At 55.2% G+C, this 19,081-nt stretch overlaps 1 protein-coding gene across 2 annotated transcripts; it reads right to left on the reverse strand.

The window, feature by feature from the left end:
* Nucleotides 1–2,865: 2,865 nt before the first annotated feature.
* Nucleotides 2,866–16,226, reverse strand: THAP8 (THAP domain containing 8). Of its 2 annotated transcripts, none has more exons than XM_074937921.1 (4): nucleotides 16,079–16,226; nucleotides 14,028–14,220; nucleotides 11,533–12,627; nucleotides 2,866–4,959 (listed from the first exon to the last, which is right to left on the reverse strand). In XM_074937921.1, exons 1-4 carry the CDS (start codon nucleotides 16,159–16,161, stop codon nucleotides 4,813–4,815), a joined length of 1,518 nt encoding a protein of 505 aa, XP_074794022.1. In that variant the 5' UTR covers nucleotides 16,162–16,226; the 3' UTR covers nucleotides 2,866–4,812. The 2 variants fall into 2 exon arrangements, with proteins under 2 accessions (XP_074794022.1, XP_074794023.1); XM_074937922.1 differs by lacking the exon at nucleotides 16,079–16,226 and adding an exon at nucleotides 14,868–14,908.
* Between the last annotated feature and the right edge of the window lie 2,855 nt (nucleotides 16,227–19,081).

Genomic DNA, 19,081 nt, shown 5'->3' on the forward strand with positions numbered 1-19,081 from the left:
TCTGGGGTCAGGTTAGCTTTTCCACGCAGACATTCTGCAACGAGAAGATCACTTTGCACATACGCAGCTCTTGTGGGAGCGAATACTGCAGCAGGGCAATGCTGCGCCCTGCCACCGTGTGCTGGAAAAACCTAGCAGCACCACACTAACAACTCAGAGCTAGGGCTGTATTCTAGCTAGGACCAGGTTTCACAAAGAATGGGATGTGCCCTTGAAGAACTCATTGGGGCAGGGGGTGCAGCCAGACCTTCCACTCGTTCCCCAGAGCCTCAGCTTTTGTATAAAGGGAAAATATAAGTCTGTGGCGGTTATGCTTACAAAGGAAATCTTCAAAATGTGAAGAGTGTGACTGATGCAGAGACTGCCTGAGTTTGCAGAGAGCCTGACGCCCTGGCAGAGAGAGGGTAACTGTTCTGAGCGTAACTGATGGTGCTGTAGCTCCATAGCACGGATGCTTCCCACATTGACGGAAGAGGAGTTTCTATTGATGTTGCTAATCCACCTCTCCAAGAGACGGTAGCTAGAATTCTTCCATTCACCTAGCCGGGCCTACACTGGGGTTAGGCTGACCTAACTACAGCACTCAGGACAGGAGATTTTTCACAGCCCTGAGCGATGTAGCTAGGTTGACCTAATTTTAAGTGTGGACCAGCACTAAGAGCAATCTGAGAGGGGAGAGCTGCTCCCAGCGTTACCAATTCAGAAGAGCTTGCCTGAGTTTGCAGAGAGCCTGTAACAATAGCTCTGATGTGGAGACTGCCTTACTGATTTCAACGGCTGCTAAGCCAATTATGTTTACAAGGCTTTATCCTGACTCGGAAAAGTGGACACACTTCAGTCAGGCTTAGCTGGCACGTGTTAGCAAAGCCAGCCCTAAACTCAACTACTTTCCTTAGTCAAGGCAAAGCCTAAATGTCCCCATTGTTAGCTCTCATATGGTACTTATCAGTAGATCCCAAGGAGATAGGTATCCTCAACCCCGAACTGAAGCACAGAGAAGGTGGGGTGACTTACCCAAGCTCACCCAGCAAGCAGAGTTGGGAATAGAACCAATATCTCCTGAGACCCAAGCCAGTGCATTATCCACTAGGCCTCCCTTAATTATTAACCATTCCCCTGCTCATTAACGCAGGTCAGAAAGGAGAGGGAGGCTCAAATTAAGAAGATCCACAACAGCATTTTGCAGAGAGCGTGCGGGGTGGCAAGGAGACACATAAAGGACTAGCTGCAACCGATACACTTGGGGGTGGGATTGTGTTTTCCTTACATGGAGTTTGTCATAAATATAAAGGGAAGGGTAATCACCTTTAAAATCCCTCCTAGCCAAAGGAAAAATCCTTTCACCTGTAAAGGGTTAAGAAGCTAAGGGTAATCTCGCTGGCACCTGACCAAAATGACCAATGAGGAGACAAGATACTTTCAAAAGCTGGGAGGAGGGAGAAAAACAAAGGGTCTGTGTCTGTCTGTGTGATGCTTTTGCTGGGGACAGAACAGGAATGGAGTCTTAGAACTTAGTAACTAATCTAGCTAGGTATGTGTTAGATTAGGATTTCTTTAAATGGCTGAGAAAATAGCTGTGCTGAATAGAATGAATATTCCTGTCTGTGTGTCTTTTTTGTAACTTAAGGTTGTGCCTAGAGGGATTCTCTGTGTTTTGAATCTAATTACCCTGTAAGGTATTCACCATCCTGATTTTACAGAGGTGATTCTTTTTTACTTCTATTAAAAGTCTTCTTGTAAGGAAACTGAATGCTTTTTCATTGCCCTAAGATCCAAGGGTTTGGGTCTGTGGTCACCTATGCAAATTGGTGAGGATTTTTACCAAACCTTCCCCAGGAAGTGGGGTGCAAGGGTTGGGAGGATTTTGGGAAGAAAGACATTTCCAAACTATGCTTTTTCAGGAACCCAGATAAAGTTTGGTTGTGGAAGTCCAAGGGCAAAGGGTAAAATAGTTTGTACCTTGGGGAAGTTTTAACCTAAGCTGGTAAAAGTAAGCTTAGGAGGTTTTCATGAAGGTCCCCGCATCACACAGACACAGACCCTTTGTTTTTCTCCCTCCTCCCAGCTTTTGAAAGTATCTTGTCTCCTCATTGGTCATTTTGGTCAGGTGCCAGCGAGGTTACCTTTAGCTTCTTAACCCTTTACAGGTGAAAGGATTTTTCCTCTGGCCAGGAGAGATTTTAAAGGTGATTACCCTTCCCTTTATATTTATGGCAGAGCTCAACTTTCAAACATCCAGGACCCACCCGGCTTCATGGTGTGATTTATAATGGGCTTTAGGGAACATTCCTTTGGCAGAGAATGGCGTTAGCCCAACTAAAAAACGAAAGGGAACAAGCAGAAGTTTGCTGCAGGAGATGTAGCCATCCAAAAGTGCCTAGAGGGGATGGACTGCCCAGTGGTTCAGTGTGTCTCTATACTGCATATTGGAGCCTGCAGCAGCGATGCCCCCAAGCCCCAGCACAGATCCGCTAGCTCAAATCTGCCAGACAAAGGCTAGCAGGAACGCTTTGAAGATGCGAGCTCCAGCCCGAGATGCAACTTCAGAGCACTGTCTACATGGCACTTTTTGGAAAGCCAAAGCAAGCCTCACCAGCCCACATCAGTCAAGCCAGGCTGGCAGGCTCCAAACCGCAGCGCAAACGTGCTCTCAGGCACTCTGCTCCAGTACAGACGTCATGTGGACCCAGGACCGGCGCCCCAGCTCCACACGCTGACAGCAGTGGCGTTATTCCTGATTTACACTGGGAGAGAGTGAGGAGGAAAAAATAAATAAATCAGACCCCTGATTTTAATACACCCAATAGGCTGGAAGGAAATGCTCCAGGGAGAATTTTTCACTGTGGAAACCGCACTTCTTTGTCATCATCATTCATTTTTATTAAAGCATTTTTTAACCAGGTACAAACACAATCTCTCCGGTGGAGAGACAAATCAAGATTTAAGCACGATGAGGTCCCCGTCCCTCCCCTCAACACCTTCAACAAGATCTAAAATCGTGGTGTCGCCAGTCAACCTTTGATTCCGGCTGTTTCATTTGCAAACAATTGTATTAAAAATAAACTTAAATAAAAAAATAAAGTGGAAGAGAATTTATTCACACCCTCAGGAAAGAATCAAGTACACAGCTAGTCCGGGAAAGCCACTGGCAACGGGACAACATGGGGTGGATAGCCTTGCTTTAAAGCCTTTGGAGGATGAGCTATCCTTAGATCTAAACAATGCTTTCTCTTCTACTGATAACTTGCAATTCAGGGACCAATCCTGCACCTACTCAAGTCAACGGGAGCTTTCCCATCATCCTCAATAGCAGCCGAATTGCTTAACTGCAGTGTCTTCCAAACAGGGAACCGGATAGACAAGAGCTGGCTGCAATGCTAGGGCACTCAGCACAGGCGCCCCCATTGGAGTCATGGGTCAGGCTCTAAACATTCATGGATTAGGCTCAGAAAAAAGCAGGAGTCAGGAGACACCCCCATCTTTCCACCCCCACCCACCAAAATCCCAGGTGCCTAACCCCTCTGACAAATCCTTTATCAAGCTTTCTGATGACCCCAACTCCTGGCAGCCACAAACCTTTCCGCAGAGCTAGTGCACACGTCCACGTTCCCTGAAGTGACTGGCCCTGCCCATCTCCCCAGCTGCTAAACCTGCACCATTACAAGCCTCCTACACAGTGTTGCCAACTCTCATGATTTTGTCCTGAGTCTCATGATAAATTATTATTTTCCTTAAAGCTCCAGCTCCTGGAGATGTGATGATTGCAGCCTTCATTCTTAAAGCAAAAGTAAGTTTCTAGCCCTCCTGGCTGGGGAGAAAGCTTCAAAATGCGACCCCAGGGTACCCTAAAGGCTCAAAAAGCAGAAGGCCAATAAAAAGAACCCCAAAGCCCTTATTTTTACATCATCTCAAGATCTGAAAGCCAAGCTCCTGATATTTTGGTGATGTTTTGAACATTTGGGGTTGGCACTACTGCCTAGAACAAGCCATTTAAATACCACGGCAAACTGCGCACACCCAGGATGCATGGGACCCTGTGGGGGAGCGGAGAGCCTTGTAAAGACAGCGTTTTGGGTGACAATGCAGCTGGCCAGTGTTAACTGATACACAGTCACACATCCCTCCAGGACCTCTGCAGCCCAGATCTGGGGCAAGCACTGGTATCCTCAAGATTTCCAGCCTGGCTTTGCTGGTTCAGTCTGCTCGTTCCATTTCCCATCCGCACAGACACTTGTGCATAGGGAGAGAAATTTGTGCTAGGATTCCAAAGCATCAGTGGGGGAGGGCTTATACACAGGATGACCCAGGGGAGACAGAAGCCTCAGGGCCAGGAGCAAAGCAGAGATCTGACAGGAGGAGTTTTCAGCAGCTTAGGACGGGGTGAGTTGGCTTGGCCTATACACACCCCACTCATTTTTGTTGTCACTCAACCAGGCAGCCAGCTTATACGCAGGCAGAGCGAGTACATGAGTAAATACGGCTTTTAATCGGTGGTTATTAACCCGGTGACAGCAAGACCCCGCAGCTCAGATGCTCGGGGAGGTGGATGCATGGACAAGCCAGTAACTCGATCCCCCCCACGAGAAAACCCTATAGAAACAATCATTCCAACCTGAAACAAACCCACCTCTCCACTCCCCACAAAAATAAGGTGCCATGGCATTAAGGCCATTGAATACGCAGCTGCCGCATCACCGCCAGCAGCACGGGAATCGCCGCTCCTGTTGCTGGGGAGAGAAGGACCTGGGCGATCCGTGAACGTGCAGCTCAGTGAAGCAGGGAGCGGAGGGCTCTAGAGGACGGGTCTCTGGGTTACTGCTCTTCCACGTGGATGATTGTCTCATTCCCTTCCTCTGGGAGCTGGGGAACAGCGTACACTAGAGCCCGGTCTTCCTCTTGGCAGATGATGGCAACCGTGCTGCCGCTTTCTGGCATGACCGCGCTGGACTGCAGGCAAGCCTGGGGGAAGAGCAAGACGGGAGGTTAAAGATTTTGCTTGGAGAGGTTTTCAGGCAGCGCTGTTTAAAGGACGGGAGGGGCCAGGGCTCAGAGGTGTACATCTAAGACTGCAATAAAAGACCCACAGCACAGCCACGGCTTGCAGGGCTCAACATTGCAGTGTAGACGGTCAGGCTTGGGCTGGAGCCCAGACTCAAACCCACCAAGCGGCAGGTCTCAGAACCTGGGTTCCAGCCCGAGCAGCTACACTGCCATTTTTAGCCCCGCAGCTCAAGTCAATGGACCTGGGCTCCAAGCCTCGGTGCCGTGGGTTTTTGCATTGCAGTGTAGACGCACCCTCTGGTGCTTGGCTGGCTGGTTCTTGCTCCTCAGCGTCAAGAAGGAATTTCCCCCCGGAAGGTCACATTGGCGGGGACCTCAGGGGGTTTTCACCAGCATGGGGGGCAGGTCACTTGCCGGGATGATCTGGGTCTCTCTCATTGAATCATTTCCCTGTCACTGCTGGGGCCTTGGGCACAGGTGCCCCTCAGTCCCTCCTATTCGCTGCCTGTGGCACATGATAATCCAATCTCCTGCAAGCTGTAATACTTGGTCTAATTTCAGTGGCTGCGTTTAGCACGCAGGTGCTGATGGTAGCCTGTGAGATACAGCAGATCAGTCTAGATGGTCTGGTGGTCCCTTCTGGCCTTACGCTCTCTGACTCTAGCTCCAGATCGCTCCTTAGATCCAGCCCCAGGGAACAGCAAATGAGTCGTTCCCGTCTGATAGCTGTTTGGTGGCCCATGGACAAAAGGAGTTTGGTTGCTATCGAACAAGGGTGCAGGAGCTAGAGGTGCACAAGCCAGAGGTGGACTTAGGCCCCTCATCAGCAGCCTCAGCAGAGAACCCAAGGGCTGATTGGACCCTGGGGGCTGAACTCTCCCCTCTGAGCCCTAGAAAGGGTCCTGCAGATCACAGAGAAAGGGGGCAACAGAGGATTTCAGTCTCAGTGACCTGTGCATTCCTTGGCTTCTCTGCCTAGGCTGCTGGGAAGAGGCCTGGTTTGTGGTGGGAACCGCAGGCAGAGGTCGGAAACCTCCACTTGAACTGATGACCTAGAAGTGAAAGACACTGCCTCTCTCCTAGTCAAGCTCACAAGCCATTCGACCCCACCCCAACTATTTCAGGGCTCATCAACATGGGGAAGTTATTCTGGAACAAGGCAGGGTATGGATTTCAAGTCCTATAGATATTCTGGAATAAGAGTATCCATATGGGAAGCTATTCTGGTCAGTTTCCCTGGGTAGACAAACCCTCAGGTCCACAGATCAGTAGTTTTTTTTTGTTTGTTTGTTTGTTTGTTTTAAGGCTAGAAGGGACTACCACAATTATCTTAGTCTGGCCTGGGTAAAGCAGATCCTGTTTCATGCAACATAATTTTGCTTCAACTGCCTCTCCCATACCCCCTATTCCAAAATGCTACAGGAAAGCGTGGAGGTAAACATACGTCAGGTCTCAGAGCAGCAGCCGTGTTAGTCTGTATTCACAAAAAGAAAAAGGAGTCCTTGTGGCACCTTAGAGACTAACCAATTTATTTGAGCATAAGCTTTCGTGAGCTACAGCCCACTTCATCGGAATAAACATACTGTCATGCTGAAAGGGCTAAAGGCTGCCAGCAAGCAAACCTTGGATCCAAACACAATCACAGGCCCCACTGTAGCCAATGGGTGTGGCCAAGCACTCTTTTAGGCTAAACAGAAGGCGCAATCAAGCCACTTGATGGCAGCTGCAGACAAGAAAGGCTGACAGCCCAAGGGAACAGGCTGGATGGCACATCAGAGCTATGCCATGTAAACTGAGGAGGGGCCCTGGCTGCAGACACAAAAGCTAGGCAAGAGAGCCAGGGGAAGGAGCTGTGAGTGTGACCCTGACAGGAAGCAGAGAGATGGGATTTCTTGGGGACAGCCCGCTCTGGAGGGACAGACTTGAAGATGTATGAGCAAGGAAGATGCCTGTTTTGTTTGTACTGTATTCAGGGAATCAGCACTTGGTAGAGATAGTTGTATATAGACAAGATGACAGCGTGAGTCTACCTGACTCGTAAAATCAATTTCTCATCCTAACAGAGACAACTCTGCCAGGCCCCCAACTTCCCAGCCCCACAATACAGTGTAGGCCAGTGGTTCTCAAACTTTTGTACTGGTGACCCCTTTCACACAGCAAGCCTCTGAGTGCAACCCCCCCCTTATAAATTAAAAACACTTTTAAATACATTTAACACCATTATAAATGCTGGGGGCAAAGCACGGTTTGGGGTGGAGGCTGACACCTCGCAACCCCCCACGTAATAACCTCGCGACCCCCTAAGGGGTCACAACTCCCAGTTTGAAAACCCCTCGTGTAGGCAATAAATTAAATCAAAGCCTCTGGTTTCACGACCAGCATGAGTGAGCAGCAGGAAAAGATCCAACTTCAAGCTACGATCTGAGGAGGACTGGGGGATACAGTCCATCCACATGCATTTATCCAGTTCAATTAAAATGATCAAAAACAATAAACTGGTGAGTGAATTCCAATTGAGGATGAGGGGAAAGTTCAAAGTTAACAATTAAAACCCTCCTAAAACAAGAGCTGTGTGTGAATCTTTTTGCATCCGAGCCCAGCGACAGGGAGAGAATGGTGACTGAACAGACAGCCGAACAGATGTGCTAACAAAGAACCCAACACCACAGCCAATTTGGCACTTAAGGACAGACACAAGCCACTCCCACAATAGATGATTAGGCATGGAAGGTTATTGCACTAGTCAATGGAAAGATCGTCTAGTAAGGGCTCTGAGCAACTCTATCTCCATGGCACAAGTTATTAACAGCCTCTCAAGGGGCGGGGGAAGATACAGAGCTGTGAACATTACCAGATTTATTATCCATCTAGGGTACTTCTATAGTGCCCATCACCATAGTATCTGAGCATCTCACAATCTTTAGTGTATTTCCCCCCACAAGACCCCTGTGAGGCTAAGTGACTTGCAACAGGTCATACAGGGGGTTTGTAGCTGCACAGAGAATTGCACTTGGGTCTCCCATACTGGCACCCTAACCATGGGGCCACCGTGCCTTCTTGCTAGTACTATTTGCAAGAACTGGCTCCTATGACGGTGAGGAAGCTATGTATTGGTTGATTTTATGACACTGCTGTATCACTGAATGCCTCGGTGTATGTGGGTTCCACCATCTGCTCTCAGGGCTGTAGCATGTCTCTTCCAGACCAGGGGCAACGGAGACTTATTAACCTGAATGGCTCTCATTCAATTGGGAGTGCGCCTCGGGACCAGGCGCTGGCTGAAGCTAAGAGGACTGGTTTTTTCCAGCACCTCTGCGGGGGCCTTGGGTTTGGAACACTGGAATTTCCCAGAAGGGGAGAAACAAAGAAACTGGATGTTATTGCTAAGCCATATGAACTCAGAGACCATAGAGAGGAAAAAAAGGGACACACTTTCATAGCAGAAGACAGCTTTTCTGACTGCAGTACCACTCAAGGTCAGAGAAGCTTGCTGGAGAAGAAAGAGAGCAAGAGTAGGGTTCAGAAGAGAAGCCGTGAGTTGCAGGAGGAGGGTCCTGGACACCTGTTTTTTATTGTGTGTCATTTCCCTGCCCCAGAAGTCAATAAAAGGTGCCACTGACTTTTCGACTCTGATCTAAGTCCAAAGAAGTTTCAGAGAGGTGAGGAAACTGATGCAGGGAATGCGTGGAGGTGTGTGTGTTTTGTCTGGATCGGTATATCTCTTGGGCCATCTCAAGCAGAGAGTGATTGTTTTAGAATCCCTGTTTGCAAAGCCTCTGTATTGTGCATGTTAACGGTCACATGCGCCTGAGGAGTTCAACGGCAGAGAGGCCACCAGGTTGGAACCCTTATGTTTCCAAACCCTTACAGTTGCCTTTAGTTTGAATCTTTACCTCGAGCTTTAATATGGTTTTACTATAGACGTATCTAAGGAGAGTGCTGAACTGAGAAGCCACTGAACAGGGGTGCACTGCTTCCACACAGACAGCGGATTGGCGCACCCTGCAGGCATCCAGAAAATAGGGGACTGGGCACTCACATGTAACAAAGTGGGCTGTGTAAACTGCTAGCCTGCATTGGGAAAGAGGGGGCTCCTGGAGCCCAGAGCAGTGCACCTGTGTTGCCAGCAGCTGGTGGCTGGGGAGAGTTTCCCCTGGTGTGGCACAGACAGGGTGTCCTCCCGCTGTAACCAGGTGGTAGTATTCACCCCGGTCATCCTGGGTAATGTTGAAAAGTGCCCCACTCCCCCTACCAAGGTACCTCCATCATCACCCCACCAGGGAAGAGGGGGTGCTTGGTCCCAATGGCCCAATGGATTCTGGGCCAAGGCGATGTGGGAGTTAGTGGTTTGGCTTGGCACACAGACCCCTGCTCGCTGCAAAAGACCTCTCCCCCCACTTCTCCTCACACAGGGACAGCGAGACAGGCTGGCAGATGGGAACAACTTTCCAACGCTTGTTGTAGCCTTGATTCCCATAGCAGCGACACCACCATTAGGAACAGACACCCACAAGACACTGGGCCACCCAGTCACCAGGACAGCATACCAGGCCACATCCTTCCCTGGAGCTGTTCCACAGAGCAGAGTGAAGCCAGCTGGATGAATCTGGCCCCACATACGGCATAGAGTAGGGAACAATAGGCTATACGGTCTGTCCCACACCCACCAAAGCAGGAAAAAATCCCACCCCTTGTATCCCCAAATGAGGCACTCAGAGCATCCTGCTCAGGCTGTTTGTGGGTATCAAACATGGGACCCCTAGCTCTAACTTCATGAGTTGCTACTGCTTGAGCTAAAGGTCCGTATCTGCATTCTCTACGGGACATAGCCACTAGGTAGAACAGAACGGTGTTCCAGTGGCTAGAGCACTGCTTAGGAGACCCAGGTTCAATTCCCAGCTCTGCCACAGGCTTCCTGTGTGACCTCGGGCAAGTCACTTAGCCTCTCAGAGCCTCAGTTCCCCATCTATACAATGGGGACAAGAGCCCTGCCCCACAGGATTTTAAAGATTGTGAAGTGCAGAGATACCACCATGATAGTACCTACGGCTATGTCTACACTGCAGCCACGGGTTGGTCTTGGAGACGTACTCCAGCTAGCCCGCAGTGCCACATCCTGACTTCAGGAGTGCAACTAGCACAGGTACTTCCACACGAATTGCAATCACCCCCATGTATGCATACATGTGTGACCCAGGGACCTCATGGTGCCAACTGACAGAGGGCTACAGGCGTCTCCGGAGTCCGGTATTTACATTCTAGTTCACCAAAGGTCCATGTCAGGGTCTACTGAAAGCGTGTCATATACTGGTCCTCTTGATCATTGTAAGATGGATGTACAGGGGATATTTAAGGAGTTATGTTTCTTTAGAATAATTAGCTAAGAAACATTTCTCTCTCTGGTCTGGCTTGTCAAATGCTAACAGAGGGATGTGCCATCAAAGAGAAAGCAGCACAGGAAAAAACAAGCTACAGGGGGTTTATCCTGTTTGCAAACAATGGCTTGGGGGACTATTTCTAGGGGGTGCCTATGAACCCCCATTAGTCCTTCAATCTGTAAGAACAAGCTGTCAGTGGGATTGATTTTATGAGAAGAGGTCTCAACCTTACTGGCTGAAAATGCTGGGGAAAGGACTTGGGGTAGGCTATCTTGTAGGACAGTAGTTCTCAACCAGGGGTCCAGGGCCCCCTGGGGGGCCACAAGCAGTTTTCAGGGGGTCCACCAAGCATGGCTGGCATTAAACTCACTAGGGCCCAGGGCAGAAAGCCAAAGTCCTGCCACCCAGGATTGCAGCTCGGGTCCCTGAGTCCTACCATCCAGGGCTGAAGCCAAAGCCTGATCAACTTAGCTTCGTGGGGGTCCCGGCAATTGCCCTCCTTGCTACGCCCCTAACATTGGCCCTGGCTTTTATACGCAGAAAAACCGTTGTTGTGGGACAGCTGGACTGTGGAGTTTTTATAGCATGCTGCGGGGGCCTCATAAAGAAAAGGGTTGAGAGCCCCCGCTGTAGGAGGTATGAAAACGCCTTGTGTGAATTAAATATAATCTCTAGAAAGCATGTTATGATTTTGTTTCATATGTAACCGTTTCCAATATTCCGACCCACTATCACTGGAATCTCTGTCCTTGGATGCTGAACCGATTCTTGTTTTTACTATATAGATACCTACGCGGTGGGTGGGTGTCTGTGTGTGTACTAAAGTGGTGTCCAGAGTTGCATCTTACAAGCTGGAGTGGACTTCTCCTTTGGGAACAGCAAATCTACAAGTTCTGTCAGTGTTCAGAGGAACAGGGCTAGGCCCACGGCAAGACGACATGTGCCTATTGCTTACCTGTGTGGAGAAAGAGGGGCCTGCAGAGGCCTGGAAGGCAGCACTTGTGCTCCCGAGGCTGGTAGTTTCAGGAAGCCAACCCACAGCAGGGACAGACAAGACTCCCTCATGCTAAGGGCAACTGGTGGTGAGGGACCCGGCAAGCATCAGAACATACCCTTAGACAGGCAGACAGAGCTTAGACACGCGCCAACCTACCATCTCCAGCAGCTTGAGCTTCTCCTCCGACACCAGGCTCTCCTTCCTCAGCTGCTCCACTACGCCCTCCATGGCTTCCAGTTTGGTGCAGTGACGCCGATGTCGCTGCTGCAGCACCTTGACCTTCTTCTGCAGGCCCATCACCAGGTCGACCAGCTGCTGGGTGGTTAGCTCGTTCTTGTGGTAGCGGTGCTCCTCGAGCTGCTCCTCCAGGGTTTCGGCACAAAGCTCCACCTCAATGGTGGAGGAGTCGTCGTCGTCATCCAGGGAGCCGGCGGCATAGTTCGACACGATGGGCACCGTGGAGACAATGGGCACCGTCAAGGCTGAGGACAACACAGTCTCGGGAGGCGACGCACTGGACGTCAGCGGCCCCATGGCACCGGAGGTCACCACTGGCGCGGTGGGGATGGTCTCGAAATATGCCACCATCTGGGTGGTTGACACCTGCAGAGAGCTCAAGACAGCTGCGGTGGAAGGGTCGGTTTCCAGAAGGGGCTGGATGGACACGTTCTCAATGAAGAGGGTGCCCTGGTCTGCGATCTCCTGTGGGTCCACCGTGGCCACCAAGGTATGCGGCTGATCAGCAGCGAAGGTGCCCTCAGGCTGGTCCACCACAGCAGCATCCTCACAAGAGACCATGATCTCTGTGGCAAACTGCTCAGGCACGTCCGCCACGAAAGAGTCCGGTGAAGCCTCAACGGAGAAATCCACACACTGGTCCATGGTGGGAGGAAACGGCTGGCCCGGGAGATGGATGGGGATGGACTCTACGCCCTCCGTGGGCGAGGCCATGGCCAGGGCCACAGCGTTGAGCGGCTCCACGATCTGAACGAGAGGCATCAGGTTCACCGCCCCGACCAGAGGGGAGGAGAGGGCATGGAGGTCCAGATCCGAGACAGAGGGCTGGGTTTCCACGTAGATTGGGGCTGAGGACAGACCTGGGTCGATAGCTATGGCGAGAGCTTCCAGTGTATCCTGAGTGGGGTGGGCAGCCACGGCTTGTGGCCCCTGCAAGGTCCTGTCCATGCTGGTCTCAATGATTAGCTTCTTGGTCTGTGTTTCGCATGGAGGCCTGGCAAGATTCTCCCTCTTCTGCAAGCCACCAAAGAAACAATATGTGTTTGCCTCTGAATGACAATGCAGAGGTGAGGGGGCCCAATTACCTGTCCTGCTTGAGGCAGGAGGAAGAGGCGGCTAGCAGTTCCCTTTGCATTCCTCTATGCTGCAGGAGAGCCTTATCTGGCTTCCAATGTCAATTACAGCAGCCTCAGAGCTGCTCTAAGTTATGCTCTTTTGCCTATGGGCCCTGGGGAGCAGAGGATGGACACAGCACAGTGCTCTCTGGCCACCCCCCGGCCACCCCCTCACACACACACACACACACACATTGCTGTGTGCTCTGGCCGTGCCCTGATCTATCCCCACGCCAGGTGTTATAAGCAGGACCCTTACACCTGCTCTATGCCAGCTGGGGAGGCCTCTGACACAAGAGGGAGGCTCAAGCAGCCGTTTCTGCTCACTTTCAGTCCCCTTTGCACTCCTGAATAGTGCAAAGTGGCTTTAGGTTTTCCAACAGGCCTGATTCTCAACTGCATTACTAGCTGCCATTCCCCAGGGGGCTTTGCAGGGACTGCCCAGATTTAAAGTGCTGTCAAAGGCCTGCCTCTGGGGTCCCTGAGTCATCAATCCAGCCCCCTCTCCAACACCTTGCACAAGCACGCACAGTCAGACAGAGCCACATGCTCCTCACCTCCCACTCCTATGTTCCGATTAGGCAATTATTTCCTCCATTGCTATTAGCCTTTGTTAAGTCACATGACAGAGCTGTTTACTCTCAAGCTGTTTGCTCGGGGAGTGACAGACTGTCACTAGCCTGCTGAACCAGGGGCAGGTATAGGCAGGTCACCTGACAGTGACTAGGCTGGTTTCTGATCATCTTGCCAGATTCATACAAGTAATAAAAACACAGTGACTCAAGCTCGCCTCAAGGGGCTCAAAGCTTCACAGTCCCCTCAGGAAGCGGTCAATATCATTCTTCCTATTTTACAGATGGGACAACTAGGCTACAGAGGGGAAGAGACTCGTCCAAGGTCACACAGAGTCAGTAACAGAGTTGGGAACAGCATCCAGGAGCCCTGAGTCCCCAGGTCCCCCATGTTCTAACCACCGGACCCCACTCCCAGGGTTGAGAGTAGAACCCAGGAGCTGCATTCCAGTCCCTCCTGCTCTAGCCACTAAACCCCATTCCCAGGGTCGGGAATATAACTCGGAAGCCCTTACTTTGAGTCCCTTCATACTTCTGTACCTCAGTTTCCCCAACTATGAGTATGGGAATAATTTCTTCCCAGAGTAAAGAATAGAGCTCAGTCCGCTACACTAGCTACTCAGCCATGCTCCTCCCAAGTCAGCTATTTTGTCAAACTCTCTCCCAAGCATCCCCCACTGAGTTCACACTGGAAACTCCCCATATCAGTTGATGACCAGAGACTTACCAGGGGGTTTTCAGACAGTTGAAAGATGGTGGGGACAGCATCAGGCTTTAGATAGCGAACCCCCCACCTGTATTCGAAACACGACGGAGCAAAGTGCTCGCTGCATAAATGCTGGTATCTGGTGGGTACCCACTTCTCTTGGTTCATCTGAGAGAGCCATTGTTGGAGTCGTTCTGGGTTATGCAAGGGAAACCTGCATGGACATCAGAACAGGTCTTCAGTGACAACCAAACCTCACGCTGTCACGGCCACATTCAGCCTCTGATCTCCAAGCAACCCACAAACATTCACTGATTTAGCTTCACAGCCCCCTTTGAGGCAGGTCCGTGTTATGATTCCCATTTTACAGATGGGGAAATGGAGTGACAGAAAGGTGAAGAGCTTGCCCAAATTCAAGCAGTGAGTCACCAGGCTAGCTAGGAAGAGGACCTAAAAGTCCTGACTCCCCGAGCACTACTCTTGGCCCATATGCTATCAAATATGCAAGCAGATAACAGTGATTAGAGAGGTGGCAGCAGACACCAGGATTCGGCTGGCAGGGCCTGAATATCAACCCCAGGGCAGTGCTAAGTTCCAAATATTTGACACCCTGCTCTTCTCCCCCTACACCCCAGGGCAGCAGGTGCATGGGCTCAGCCAGACACCAATAAAACAGATACAGTGAAAGATTCTCCTGCTCTCCAGCGCATTTCCCTGCCCCATTCCAATACCTTACAGTGCCTAGGGCCTATTAGCCATGGCTACACCCTGGTATTGTAAGCATCCCTGTAAGCATACGGCGCCTGTCACTCACTGCTATTAAATAAAGGGCCCGCCTACCCCGAAAGTAATTTACAGTACCTGGCAACACCCACCACGCAGCACATACTGATATGACAGCACCATCCTGCTACTGGGGGAGGGGAATTTCATGCACTTCACCCCTGTATGGCCCACTCCCCACGCCAACTGTGCTCCCCCTCACCCCACTGCCTCCTGCCCCCCAGACCACCCCCCCACTGTGTCCCGCCCCCTCATCTCACTGCCTCCTGCCCCTCCCCACCACCTCCTCCCCCTTCCACGGTCCTCCCCCTCACCCCACTGCCTCTTGCCCCCCCCCCAGACTGACCCCCACTGCATCCCGCCCCCTCACCTCACTGCCTCCTGCTGCTTCCTACCCCCCCCCCAACTCCTGCCTGTTCCACGGTCCTCCCCCTCACCCCACTGCCTCCTACCCCCCCAGACGGCCCCTGTCCAGCCCCCTCCACAGTCCTCCTCCCCACCCCACTGCCTCCTGCTGCTTCCTGCCCCCCCACACTTGCTGCCCCTTCCACGGTCCTCCCCCTCACCTTGCTGCCTCCTCCCCACCCCACTTCCTCCTGCTCCCCACTGTGTCTCACCCCACTGCCTCCTGCCCCCCAGTATCCCACCCCCTCACCTCACTGCCTCCTGCCCCGCACCACCACATCCTGCCCCTTCCATGGTCCTCCGCCTCATGCCACTGCCGCTTGCCCCCCCAGACTGCCCCCACTGCATCCCACCCCCTCACCCTCACCCCACCGCCTCCTGCCCCTTCCACGGTCCTCCCCATCACCCCACTGCCTCCCGCCCCCCACCCTCACCCCACTGCCTCCTGCCCCCCACTGCCTCCTACCCCCCCACCCTCACCCCACTGCCTCCTGCCCCCCACCACCTCCTGCCCCTTCCACGGTCCTCCCCCTCACCTCACTGCCTCCTGCCCCCCCAGACTGCCCCCCACTGCCTCCTGCTCCCTGCCCCTTCCACAGTCCTCCCCATCACCTCACTGCCTCCCCCAACTGCCCCCCACTGCCTCCTGCCCCCCCACCCTCACCTCACTGCCTCCTGCCCCCCGCTGCATCCCGCCCCCTCACCTCACTGCCCCCTCATAGCCCTCCCGCTCCACAGTCCCCCACCTGCTCCGCCCCCCTCCAGGCCGGCGCCCGCCTCCCGTCCCGCGTTGCTCGGGGGGGTGGGGAAAGGGGGGCGAGAGCGCCGCGCGCGTGACACCCCGGACCGGCGCGTGACGCGTCCTGACGTCACGCGGGACTGACCTATAGAAGCTGAGGCGCTCGCGGCCCGGCCGGCGCTGCCCGGCCGAGTTGGAGCAGTTCGGCGCCCGGCAGTACTTGGGCATCGCCGCTCGGCCGCCCCAGCGCCGGGCTGGCCCCCAACTCCCACGTGACACGCGCCGCGCCACACCACGCACGCGAGGCGACGTCGTGCGTCGCCACGCATAACCCCCACCCGCCGGCGCGCGTGCTGCGCTGCGCTGCGCAGCAAGGTGGAGGGGGCGGAGGAAGGAGGAGGGGCCCGGGATGGGGGGTTGCTATGAGAGGGGCGGAGCTAGGGGGTGTCACTCCAGGAGGGAGGAGGGGCCCGGGATGGGGGGGTGCTATGAGAGGGGCGGAGCTAGGGGGTGTCACCCCAGGAGGGAGGAGGGGCCCGGGATGGGGGTTGCTATGAGAGGGGCGGAGCTAGGGGGTGTCACCCCAGGAGGGAGGAGGGGCCCGGGATGGGGGGGTGCTATGAGAGGGGCGGAGCTAGGGGGGTGTCACTCCAGGAGGGAGGAGGGGCCCGGGATGGGGGGGTGCTATGAGAGGGGCGGAGCTAGGGGGTGTCACTCCAGGAGGGAGGAGGGGCCCGGGATGGGGGGGTGCTATGAGAGGGGCGGAGCTAGGGGGTGTCACTCCAGGAGGGAGGAGGGGCCCGGGATGGGGGTTGCTATGAGAGGGGCGGAGCTAGGGGGTGTCACCCCAGGAGGGAGGAGGGGCCCGGGATGGGGGTTGCTATAAGAGGGGCGGAGCTAGGGGGTGTCACCCCAGGAGGGAGGAGGGGCCCGGGATGGGGGGGTGCTATGAGAGGGGCGGAGCTAGGGGGTGTCACTCCAGGAGGGAGGAGGGGCCTGGGATGGGGGCGGGGTTGCTATGTGAGGGGTGGAGCTAGGGGGTGTCACTCCAGGAGGGAGGAGGGGCCCGGGATGGGGGGTTGCTAAGAGAGGGGCGGAGCTAGGGGGTGTCACTCCAGGAAGGAGGAGGGGCCTGGGATGGGGGGGTGCTATGAGAGGGGCGGAGCTAGGGGGTGTCACTCCAGGAGGGAGGAGGGGCCTGGGATGGGGGGGTGCTATGAGAGGGGCGGAGCTAGGGGGTGTCACTCCAGGAGGGAGGAGGGGCCTGGGATGGGGGGTTGCTATGAGAGGGGCGGAGCTAGGGGGTGTCACTCCAGGAGGGAGGAGGGGCCCGGGATGGGGGGGTGCTATGAGAGGGGCGGAGCTAGGGGGTGTCACTCCAGGAGGGAGGAGGGGCCCGGGATGGGGGGTTGCTAAGAGAGGGGCGGAGCTAGGGGGTGTCACTCCAGGAGGGAGGAGGGGCCTGGGATGGGGGCGGGGTTGCTATGTGAGGGGTGGAGCTAGGGGGTGTCACTCCAGGAGGGAGGAGGGGCCCGGGATGGGGGGGTGCTATGAGAGGGGCGGAGCTAGGGGGTGTCACTCCAGGAGGGAGGAGGGGCCCGGGATGGGGGGTTGCTATGAGAGGGGCGGAGCTAGGGGATGTCACCCCAGGAGGGAGGAGGGGCCCGGGATGGGGGTCGCTATGAGAGGGGCGGAGCTAGGGGGGTGTCACTCCAGGAGGGAGGAGGGGCCCGGGATGGGGGGGTGCTATGAGAGGGGCGGAGCTAGGGGGTGTCACCCCAGGAGGGAGGAGGGGCCCGGGATGGGGGGGTGCTATGAGAGGGGCGGAGCTAGGGGGTGTCACCCCAGGAGGGAGGAGGGGCCCGGGATGGGGGTTGCTATGAGAGGGGCGGAGCTAGGGGGTGTCACCCCAGGAGGGAGGAGGGGCCCGGGATGGGGGGGTGCTATGAGAGGGGCGGAGCTAGGGGGTGTCACTCCAGGAGGGAGGAGGGGCCTGGGATGGGGGTTGCTATGAGAGGGGCGGAGCTAGGGGGGTGTCACTCCAGGAGGGAGGAGGGGCCCGGGATGGGGGGGTGCTATGAGAGGGGCGGAGCTAGGGGGTGTCACCCCAGGAGGGAGGAGGGGCCCGGGATGGGGGTTGCTATGAGAGGGGCGGAGCTAGGGGGTGTCACCCCAGGAGGGAGGAGGGGCCCGGGATGGGGGTTGCTATGAGAGGGGCGGAGCTAGGGGGTGTCACCCCAGGAGGGAGGAGGGGCCCGGGATGGGGGGGTGCTATGAGAGGGGCGGAGCTAGGGGGTGTCACTCCAGGAGGGAGGAGGGGCCCGGGATGGGGGGTTGCTAAGAGAGGGGCGGAGCTAGGGGGTGTCACTCCAGGAGGGAGGAGGGGCCTGGGATGGGGGCGGGGTTGCTATGTGAGGGGTGGAGCTAGGGGGTGTCACTCCAGGAGGGAGGAGGGGCCCGGGATGGGGGTTGCTATGAGAGGGGCGGAGCTAGGGGGGTGTCACTCCAGGAGGGAGGAGGGGCCCGGGATGGGGGGGTGCTATGAGAGGGGCGGAGCTAGGGGGTGTCACCCCAGGAGGGAGGAGGGGCCCGGGATGGGGGGGTGCTATGAGAGGGGCGGAGCTAGGGGGTGTCACCCCAGGAGGGAGGAGGGGCCCGGGATGGGGGTTGCTATGAGAGGGGCGGAGCTAGGGGGTGTCACCCCAGGAGGGAGGAGGGGCCCGGGATGGGGGTTGCTATGAGAGGGGCGGAGCTAGGGGGTGTCACCCCAGGAGGGAGGAGGGGCCCGGGATGGGGGGGTGCTATGAGAGGGGCGGAGCTAGGGGGTGTCACCCCAGGAGGGAGGAGGGGCCCGGGATGGGGGTTGCTATGAGAGGGGCGGAGCTAGGGGGTGTCACCCCAGGAGGGAGGAGGGGCCCGGGATGGGGGTTGCTATGAGAGGGGCGGAGCTAGGGGGTGTCACCCCAGGAGGGAGGAGGGGCCCGGGATGGGGGGGTGCTATGAGAGGGGCGGAGCTAGGGGGGTGTCACCCCAGGAGGGAGGAGGGGCCCGGGATGGGGGGGTGCTATGAGAGGGGCGGAGCTAGGGGGTGTCACTCCAGGAGGGAGGAGGGGCCCGGGATGGGGGGGTGCTATGAGAGGGGCGGAGC

This window comes from Natator depressus, chromosome 23 (assembly GCF_965152275.1).
Source record: "Natator depressus isolate rNatDep1 chromosome 23, rNatDep2.hap1, whole genome shotgun sequence".
NCBI lineage: Eukaryota > Metazoa > Chordata > Testudines > Cheloniidae > Natator > Natator depressus.